At 36.8% G+C, this 10972-nt stretch overlaps 1 protein-coding gene across 2 annotated transcripts; it reads right to left on the minus strand.

Annotated features, from left to right (window-relative positions):
- Positions 1 to 1187: 1187 nt before the first annotated feature.
- On the minus strand, positions 1188 to 10527 carry mtmr6 (myotubularin related protein 6). Of its 2 annotated transcripts, XR_003279138.1 has the most exons (15): positions 10304 to 10527; positions 8727 to 8846; positions 7019 to 7181; positions 6646 to 6803; positions 5676 to 5804; positions 5164 to 5298; positions 4941 to 5073; positions 4748 to 4857; positions 3955 to 4080; positions 3824 to 3873; positions 3543 to 3743; positions 3339 to 3473; positions 3119 to 3245; positions 1861 to 2259; positions 1188 to 1583 (listed from the first exon to the last, which is right to left on the minus strand). XR_003279138.1 is itself a non-coding variant. In XM_026237945.1 (14 exons), the coding sequence occupies exons 1-14, from the start codon at positions 10325 to 10327 to the stop codon at positions 1939 to 1941; spliced, it is 1932 nt and encodes a 643-aa protein (XP_026093730.1). In that variant the 5' UTR covers positions 10328 to 10526; the 3' UTR covers positions 1692 to 1938. The 2 variants fall into 2 exon arrangements, 1 of the variants encoding a protein (XP_026093730.1); XM_026237945.1 differs by lacking the exon at positions 1188 to 1583 and having other exon boundaries at positions 1692 to 2259; positions 10304 to 10526.
- Between the last annotated feature and the right edge of the window lie 445 nt (positions 10528 to 10972).

Below are 10972 nucleotides of genomic sequence, written 5' to 3' on the forward strand. Positions count from 1 at the left end.
ACACAAATAAACAGGAAATTCCCGAGGAAACCATAAACGTCGCAAAATATGTCACGGTACATTTTTATAAAGCCCCTCTCACTCACCAGAATTCCTTCATAACTGTATTAAGAGCTGAGCGGCTTTAGCGTCTTATTAATACAGTCTGACCCGTGAATGTATTTCACGCGTTCCGTCACCGGTGCTCAGATTTGCAAAACAAACCCGGCTTACGGAGTCACGTGACACAGCTTTACATCCCATTGTGTGACCTCTGGTAGAGGTAAATTCTTCAATAAAGCTTACAATAATTACCAGAATGGTAAGAAATATAGACGGATATCGAAAGCTTTTATGTCACAAAACATTTAAAACGAACATGAAAATGGATATTGTGTGAGGAAATCAAAGGAAGTGACCAAATTTGTTTACTGGAGACATCAATTATGTTCCATAATAGTCTGAATTGATCAATAATCAAATACAGGTCCATAAACACAGACTTAGACAGTGCCTATAAGAAAAATGAGTGGTTATATAATCCCTTGGGTAATTTCGGATGAACCTGTGCTTATTATGTGGACACATTTCACTTATTCATCAGAAAACACTTCACCACTGTTATTTGCTGTATTGATTTTTTTTTTTTCAATTGACTAATCAAATCAAGTTAAATTTTATGCCTGTTTGGATTAAAGACAAAAGACTTGAGTGTTCACACATTTCACATGCATGCTGGCTCTTGTGTTTATGTCTTCACAGGCATGCAGCAGATCATCTAGGACCACGTTTGCAGGGATTAGTACTAATTCCCATTTCGCCTAGTGATCCTATTCCAGTCAGTAATACAGTCCCGAGGGTTTGGGTCTAATAATCACTTTTAGGACGTTCTTACAAATGCAAGACGGGTGACAGACGAGAACTTAAATCTGGAAATGTGGTAAGACACTGACAGCCTCTCACCATAATGAGATGATTCTCCACAGAAAGAAGCAAGTGGCCCTCAGTGGACTACATATGAAAAAATATAAGACTTTTGTAATAACCTTAACTTTAGTGCTGAATGCCAAATTCACATTCTGTTCTAAATATAATCTCAGATTAGAATTATCTCCTAAATCAAAGTATGTTGAAAATGAGTCTAGACAGATAACCATCATTTTAAAATAGATTTAAATAGTAAACACATTTTAATAATGTTTGAAAACATTACTGTATTTGTGATCAAATAAATGCAGCCTTGGTGAGAATAAAAGACAGGTTGTGTTTTTTGGCAATCATATGTTTTGTATGTGACGATGACAGATTGCTTTAAATTATCCATTCGGAGTAGTAACCTGTTTTTCTTTTTTTTTTGTTACCCGTGATTTATTGTTAGCTCATAAAATAACCTGTAAATAAACATGACCTTTCACCTGCTCTATGACATCACATTAACCTTTTGGGTTCCTAACTGATCCCCCATAATCGACCAGACTGCACATGGGACACTTGTGTGTAGGGCATCTCTGCAGTCATCCTTCATTCTGGACAGCATCAGTCTTTTCACCCTTCAAAGATAACAGGAAGTGACATCGAATAAATTACGTTTTGAGCCAGAACACCTAAAAAAAAAAAAAAAAATGAGGATTTGATTCAGTAAGTCCATCAGCTCTTTGTTTAATCTTTTCTTTTTAGTGCTATTGACATTATTTAAAAAATGAACAAACAAAAACAAAAAACAAGCTTTTATTAAGCAGTTGATGACAGAAATAACATTTGAATTGACATATGTTGTAAATGAGTGCATTGGCATCACGTAGAGTAAACAACTGCGCACATGGGCGCATTCACACACACACACACACACACACACAAGCAAACATACTTCATCTTTCTTACATCAGAATATACTTTTTTTTTTCTCTCTAGTCCCACTAGATTCATGAAATTTCCAAAATCAAATGTTCTGATTTGTCCTTAGCAGGTCATTCTGGCCACTCCAAACTCCAAGGTGACCACGGCCGGCTCATTCTTGGAGCCGAATGATCCTGTCAGCTCTCCGTAACCATTCTCCGTGGCACTGCTACCCTCTACAGTCCGTTCTCCGTCAGTACTGGCCGGAGCATCTTCCCTGGCCTCCTCTCCGAGCACCTCTTCATCTTCCTCCTGCTGCACTTCCTTCCGACTGAGAAGAGGAGCTCCCAGGATAAGAGACTGAGGTCGGGAGGGGAGACTGCGCTCTCTTGGAGGTGTCTGGGGCTTTAGAGGAGACGTACTCACACCAAACGCCTGGAGCTTCTGTACAAATGCACAAAGACACAGAAGAGCATGTGTCATTTCAGATGAATGCAATGAAAAGTATAAGAATACTTTATAGACATGTTCATCAAACATGTTCACCACAAAAGCAAAATGAGTCACTGACAAATGCAAACACAGCTTCAATGATTTATGTAATGATATAATATCATCATTAAATTAAAAAGTACAACATTCAATAATATTACTATTAGTAGTAGTCAGATTAATACATTGGTTGTGTGTTTTTAAATCACCAGACAATAAAAACTAAGAAAATTATTGCCACCGTTATAAAAAAAAAATATATATATATATAAAAATAAAATATATATATATATTATAATTTATATTATGATGTATATGTGTGTATATATGTAATATTAAACAGGAACACTGTTGCAATAGCCAAAAAAAACATTGTATAGGTCAAAATTATTTTTTCTTTCGATTTTTCTTTTATGCCAAAATCATTAGTAATCATTAATAGTTATTAAGTAAAGATCATGTTCCATGAAGATATTTAGTAAATTTCCTACCATTAATATATAAAAACTTATTATGGAAATACTTATTATTTTGGACTATTTTTATTATTATTACTATTATAAGAATAAGGACAGCCCTGGTGGACAAAGAAAGCATGGGTTGTCAATGTTACACATTCTGTTTGAACCTACAGAGCAAACTGTACTTCAGTCCTTCATAGCCTCATTTTGTTAGTGCAACATCTCCTGATCCCTCAGGGGAAACTTAGTGGTATTGTAACACACAAATCTGTAACTAATTCTTTTTCATGGGAAATGAGCATTCGAGGCTTAATTTTTATCCGATAACCAAATTCCTGTGGTGGACTCACAGTCTTTAGGGCTTGCACTGTGCCCTCAAGCTCTCGGTTGCTTTCTTTCAAGGTGAGGACGTGTTTGAGAATGGACTGCCGAGGGTGCATGGAACGGTCATACTGATGGTACATGTTTCTCCAGAACCTGCAAAACAAAACGCTTATTGATTAAACCATTGCAGAGTCTACTAAACAACGGAGGAGTCATTTATGAACAGAAGAGGTCAGTCAGCTGTACTTGAAGTGGTAGGCTTGGGTAGACGGTTCCAAGACCGGATGTGATTCTGCAAAGCTTAGGCTGTACACAGGGTTCAAGTAGTTCTGCTTTTCACTCAGAAGGTGAGCCCATAATGAATATGTCCTCTCCTTCAACCTGTAATGATATGCAAATGAAGTAAGTGGTTTGAGATGATGGAAGGAAGCGAATGTTAGTTTTACTCACTGAAGGTCCTCTCTCTGCCGTTGGCTGTTGCCCAGGAAGTTGCCAAACTGACAGGAATGGACATGCTCGTGGATCTGAATGAGGAACCACTCGCTGAACTCGAAAGCCTGAGGAAACTGTTCAGTCAGCTGCCATACACACTCCAGGAACTGTGTGAAGATGGGTGACACCTCTTTTGGGTCAGGGTCCAACTGATCACACCTGCGGGGAAAAAGGCGTCAAGGTTTATCAAGACTTTTTAAGCATCTAGAGTCAAGGACTACACAGTGAAGGATGCTTACCTGTCTGCAAACTTATGTCCAAAAGAGATCCAGTCTTTTTCAATAAGTACCTGAGAACAAGAGGAAGATATATTAGATGGTGGAAAAAAGATAAACAACAATGTCAGCTTGAACAGATGAAAGGCTCTTACCATGAAACCTTTAATGGTGCGATAGTACGGATCCATCAGCAGAGAGCCCAGAGCACAGACCTGAGCCGTCCGATCCCATCCATCAGAGCAGTGCACTAGGACACTAGCGCCCTCAACAGTCACAGCCTGGTATTACAAAAACATTTATAAGAAACCCAAAAAACTTTGTTACTTGAAATAAAATACAGTTTAACTGTAAAATATATATATATAAACACAATTTTTGTTCAACTTGATGTACTAAAATAAACTAAAACTGAAAAAAATCTTAGATTAATAATTTATTAGTAAACTGATAAAAATGCTAAATTAAATTACTACAATTAAAATGAAAGTAGTAAAGAATAAAAATTATTAAAAATATTAGGAAAACTATAAAAGTACATAAATAATCCTAAAATAACACTGATGAGAAAGCTGTTGAACTCAGTGTTGTTACTGTTAAAAAACGAATCATACAATATTTTTAGTAACTGAAATAAATATGAAATCACATAATAGTTAAATATTAGATGCAAAACCTAAATTTAAAAACTAAACATGTAAAAAATAACAATAATAATTAGGGATGATGTCTTGGTGACAAACTGAAGTAAGTTTAGGTACTAAAGCAGGGTTTTTCAAATTAATTAAAACTAATAAAAATGTAAAATACTAAAATGTAAGCCAAAAATAAAATGAAAACTAAAATTATAGAAATAAATGCTAATTCAAAATATTCAAAAATATATAAATAATACTAAAATAATACAGGATACTGAACAATCAGGGGCATCAGAGACTGGAGTTTTACCTTGGCAAGAAATATAGCAGCATCCATGATGGCTTTGATATGACGCAGCCATCCGCTGTTTTCCAGTCCAACCAGGTAATCAGTCATGGAAAGTGAGCGCGTTCCCATCACTAGGAGAGACACAAATAACAAAGATGTTGACCATTTTAAAAAATGAAATGAGAATGAACCAAAAAAGTCGACAATCCCAGACCTTCCAGAAGCTTCTGTAAACTTCCTCTCATCACATGGATGTTCTCGATGCCCACAAACTGGAAGCGGATATTAGGGTAGTTGTCTTCATTCTCATAACCTTTCCCTGCCGCACGATTCGCCAGTGCATTCAACTAAACACAAACAGTGCTTAAGGAACCTGTTATGATCACCCAACTGACTTGAAGATCATACAAAAAAAAAAAAACTTCATGATGTTCTACCTTAGGCCGCGTGTCCATCACATATATGCATCGGCTGTTGTGATTGGCCTTGCTGATGGCCTGAAGCATGTGTTCGTCTTCTAAACAGCGAGCGCTGAAGCCAGAGAGAGGCTGACTGCATCGACACACCGCCGCCTGGAGACATGACACAAACAAATATAAACGCTTACCACCCTGAAGTAGGCTACATTATAAAAGCAGAGTAAATGAGGAACGACAGACTTAACAAGACCAATGCAGATTCTGGGAGGAAGCCGCTGGCATACAGCCATGATTTGCCAGTAAAACTACTGTTTAACATAATCGGCCTCTGTGTGTTGACAAGCCATTACCTGTTTACAATCACGCTCCATTTATCTAACACTGCACAGAAGAAACAACTAACTTTCATTACTGTGTCAACAGACATCTGCACATAAAACAGTTTGAAAGAAGGCTAAAGGTTAACAAAGGGCCTTAATCCTTCATATCTTTCTTTTCTTATTAGTATAGATGGATTAAACCATTCTTACCTTCTTCTCCTGGTAGAAGTATGTTAGGACAGGAAAGCGGCCTTTGCTTCTGAACTTGGAGCTTCCGACTATGATGGGTTTACTGGCCGTAATGGGTACGTATAAGTCTCTTGGATATGTCTCACACACCTAAGCACACAATTTAGAGTCAGGCACATTAACAATAAACTAAAGAAAACTCAAATTTCTCTTTTATATATATTTAGTTGAAGTATTTGATATTAAACTTATTTATTTCAATTAGTTTCTTTTTAATCTCAAATGAACCTTTCTAAATGTCATTGATGTTTTTTCTCCAATTATAATATTTTAAGGTAGATTGTCATCTAATATTTATATTTTATTATAAAATATGAAATCAAAAATATTTTTTAAAAACAAGAGCCCAGCATATATAAGAACAGTGTTCTTTTAGTATTATTTAAACATAATATATAGTGTTTGCTCATATTTATTTTATTACAATTTTGAAGAATGTAAAAAATTTTTTTTACTTTTTTAACAGTTTTGGTCACTGTGTATTGCTATATGACCCTATATTAGCATAAATACTGTAATTATGTGCAACGCTTATGTGTAATGCCTAAAATAAAGCATCACATATTATTAATCACAGTATCTAAAATGTTTTAATTGCTTAAAAAAGATTTGTAAAGTTCAGGTTTTCTGCAGGTTACAAATAGGTGATGACTCAAGGCCTTTCAGTATTATGAACGAACGACTGAATCATTCACTCAAACAGTTTGTTAACAATCAGAGTCAGGCTTATCTGACTGAAACCTAGTTTTACTCCAACAGCATTATTCTAATACTAGTCTTGAGGGACATTTTACTCTATTTTAGGTTGCCTGTCAGCCTCATAAGACCTGATTTTAGGTCACACACATCCTGAACTAGAATCAACTTTGCTGGATCAAAGAAAGAGAAGATGACTTTGAACATATTTGACAAAATCTCCCTCCCATCATACCTTGTACTCCCTGTTAACATCCGTCAATTGCCACTGATCACATGGCACTCCCATCCGTTCAAACTCAGCTGCGAGGTCTATGAGTTGCCAGCCCTCCTCTCTCTGTTGGTCATTCTGCTTTGGGTTGTAGGAGAACGCGTACAGCTCATCGTAGGACACTGGTGCATGGATTAAACAAGTTAATAAACTTTACAAAACGTGAAAATGAAAGTCAAAGTATTCAGGCGACCATCTGGAGTTGGTACTGATGCAATATCCCTCGTTCAGTCACAGAACAGAGGGTGGCCAAGACATAAGGGTCTCCCCTGTGACTTTCAGGAAACTTTTGCACTCTATTTATTCTTGATGAGGGCAGACATGTGAGTTTACCCACCTGGTCTCAGCAGCCTGAGCAGAGAGCTGTAGATGTCATGGCAGTCACGCTCTCGCGGAATCACAAAGTGGACGAGCCGGAAATTCCGGCACTGAATGAGGAGCGGGCAGCCACTGGTTGTGAGGGACAGCTTTTCCACGGAGGCAATGTGGTGATGAAGGATCTGAACACACAAACACATAAATACAAAACTCAACTGATATTATTTTCAACTTAAGTACGTAAAGGCTCGACATCATCAGTTCTCTTTGTCTGAACAAGTGATCGTGTCTGGAGCATCTGGTGCCCATTTGTACATAAACACCACTGATCCTCAAAAAACGACTTTTAAACACGCTTCTTTGGTGAGCATACGTTAGAAAACACTGGCTGTACATCAGTGAGCCTCCAATTAAATCATTAAAGTGTAAAACAAATGTTTTTGAAGATTAACTTTAAGTGAGCGTTAGATGATGGAAAAAGCTATTTAAATATAAAAATAGGGAAAGAGGCATGCGTAATTAAATATCGATCAATACTGATAAATTAAACTCTAAAATCGGCTGGTAACTGATATATAGTCCCTTCCTAATGTATATATATAAAAAATAAATAACTGTGGTTGTTAGATATTTTATAGTTCACTGTTTTTCTAAATATATTTCCTGCTACAATGACTAGTCAGATTGGTCTACGTTGAGCATGTTTTTTTTTTTAAGACATAATGAAATGTCTTGTTTTTTCTTCCTTCCTCGTCTTGTGTTTCTCTATCTTTAAGAGGAATATAATGTGCAAGAACATGATACACTAATACATACACATAGACAATTACCATATTCAAATGATCTGCACAGCACTTTTGGAAGGTCAGATTATGGGCTATTATTAAAATGCGCATGAATCTGCATTTCCATTTGCGTCGTGACTCCGTGTGCTGTTGTTATTGTTCACTGAAGTGCGTACGTAATGCATAATGCATAGGGACCAGAAGGCAGTGCTGCAGGAAGACAGAGAGCCGTTTTGTGCGAGCCAGTCCCGAGAGTGAAGAAGTTACACCTGAGAGTGCAGAACTGATTTCAGTTGGGTTCCAGACGGCTAGTTTTTAGAAAGTGAATCAATTGATCACTTTTGATTAATTTAAAGAGCAAGTGTCCTTGCTGAATAAAGGTATTAAACATTTTTTTTTTAAAAAAGATTAGAAAGAAACGTACTGAACTTTATCGCTCACCAGGCAAAAATAATAAGTTTGATCAATTAGAGAATGAACAGCTTAATGCCATTAAAACCTCTCAAGTTTATATATATATAGTGATACACTTTGTAGGTTAGTGTCAGTCAGCATCTTGACCTCCGATCTGCTTCCAGTGTGGAGAAGATTGGGAGATAAAGTTAACCGTCTGCCATACACTCAATGGAGCGATCAGTGGACTCTACAGGTGGCAGATCACGTCTTGAGCTATGTGGGTCATTGGTATTCATGTCCTCTCCTGGCCTCCCCTACACTCTCGTATTCACTTGGCCTCCAGGGCAAGCTCAGCTGACAGGTTTCCACAGCAACAGTGCCTTCTGCCAACGTGAGGAACTAGTAACCTCATTCCCATGATCTAATTCACTAGAATCCAGTAAACAAAAAGGATGTAGCTGTCCAAGCTGCCCTGTCGGTCACACAGGAATCCTTTATCACGTCATGAAAGATCATTTAGAGACCGTTAGAAGGGGCTTTTCATACCCATATCTCCTGGGCACTGGTTGAATTACTCTCCACGAAGATCAGATGTGTAGCCGTCAGATGGAGGGTTCCTGTAACGGACTTGTTGCTGAAGCGATCTAGCAGCTTCACTTGTTCTACCTGTCGAGGAAAGCACACGTTACATGTTTTTTTTTTTATGTATTAAGATTAAATATACATTCTACCTTGTAAATATGAACCTAACCATGAGCAATCCAAAATAAATGGACTTTCACTGGCAAGGCCTACTCGTGTTTTTTCACATTTTCTGCATGTATTTTAAGGGAGAACCTGAGGAATTTATTTCAACGTGGCAAAAATGTGTTAAATGAAGCTGCACTTTTATTTGGAACTGCAATTATAATCACATATTTAAAAATATATCATAAACAAACAAAACAAAAACAATGTGGGGGAATTTGTGTTCATGGGTGTCGCATACATACACCGAGTCATATTTTAGCTGATATGGCACAACAGACTCCTACAGTTAAATGGCTTTGTATCACATTAACTGAAATCACGTTAAATGGTAGTGCATGTCATATTAGCCGACATCACATCGCTAATGCTATCCTACCACGTATTTTGTGAACTTAAGAAGGAAAAGATGATTAGAAGGTCAGTTTAGTGGAAACAACAACAACAGAGACACCAAACACAGACATCAATAGACATTCATTCATGTTATCTAAAACTACTGTAAATTACAAATAGATCTGCCTCGGTTTCCCAGCAACTGGCCTGCAGCTAAGCAACACACTTCCTGTGACTGCAATAAAATCAGCAGACAGTGGAAACCAAACAGTGATTATGATTTTTAAAAAGACACAAATTCAGGTATTAAAAAAGGAAAAGTCAGATACAGTCTATATATCAGTATATATACCATTAACAATATATGTATGTATGTATGTATGATATTAATTCTAAATAATATTATATAAATGTCATTTATTTATACTATATATATATATATATATATTTTTTTTTTTTTTTTTTTTTTTTAAGACCCACTTGAGTGCCTTTATGGGGCTCGGACCCCCTGACATGAAGATGATGAGATGATGAAAACAGAAAAAGATAAAGTTTAGTATCCTCCAGTTACTGGAAAGTTACAGTTACAGTGTAAAAATGAATCGCTTCATGATGTCACAAGAAATAAGACCATTTACAGTATACATTCAGAAGTTGGGCAGTTCTGAAAGCTTTATTCATCTCTAAAGTCTTCAGACAACATAAAAATGCAGAATCAGCCTCCAAGGCCCGAAGCTTTTCAGGACAGACCAGTTCTGCACATATTTTGAAATCTGTCAAAATGGCCACAAAGGCAGAAATTCCACATACTGATCACCGGGACTAGATTAAAGTACATTCGGCTCATATGCAAGGCCAGAAGATATAACGTTAGATGAACATAAACAATGCTGAGAGCTGCGCGCCCGATTTATATGGTTACACCACGTCATGTGTTAAGATTTATAGATGCATACATTAAATTGCATTTAACAAGTGTTTGTGACTTTGTGACACAGCAGGGCAAATCTCGCCGAATCCTACTATTTAGTAAATTGTACCTTTGGTGTGCGAATGTGCTCCATGAGGTCTCTGTTTTAGAGTGGTCAGCACAAGGAACGGACGACAATACCCTAAACAGATGCGTTCATACATCGGATGAATTAGTGATGAAAAAAATCCGCCTCCGTTTGAAGCCAAGTTCAAAACATCTCCTCTACTAGCAGCAGCTAACAGTTTCTGCTGCTCTACTCAGCACTTCCTACTTGGGGCGTGTCTGTGTGAAAAACAGACAGGTGCATTCTGGGAAATGTAGTTTTCAGACGCATCCTGATACATTTAGTTTATCGTTTGATATTCAGTATAACCTAGCGTTTAACATATCATAATATATAAACGATATATTATGTATAGTTTGAGTTAGCCTTTGTCCTTTCTTAGCCTTTCATTAGAACGGGGGTTTCAATCTTTTATATGCCACAGACACAGAAATATAATCATCCGTGTGCTGGACCCTCATCCTTAAAGATCAATAAATCAAATAATCACACCGTGCAGTGATATAGTGAGTAGAAACAATTATAATATAATGATTTATCATGTAAATGATTAGGCTACTAAATATCCAAGTATAAATATTACACAGTGTCACAGTATAAATTGTGTCTTTAAGCATATATAGCTGCATTTAAAATTTAAATTCCGTATTTGTGTTTTGCATGTTTTATTAA

Source organism: Carassius auratus, chromosome 49 (assembly GCF_003368295.1).
Source record: "Carassius auratus strain Wakin chromosome 49, ASM336829v1, whole genome shotgun sequence".
In the NCBI taxonomy this organism is placed as follows: Eukaryota; Metazoa; Chordata; class Actinopteri; order Cypriniformes; family Cyprinidae; genus Carassius; species Carassius auratus.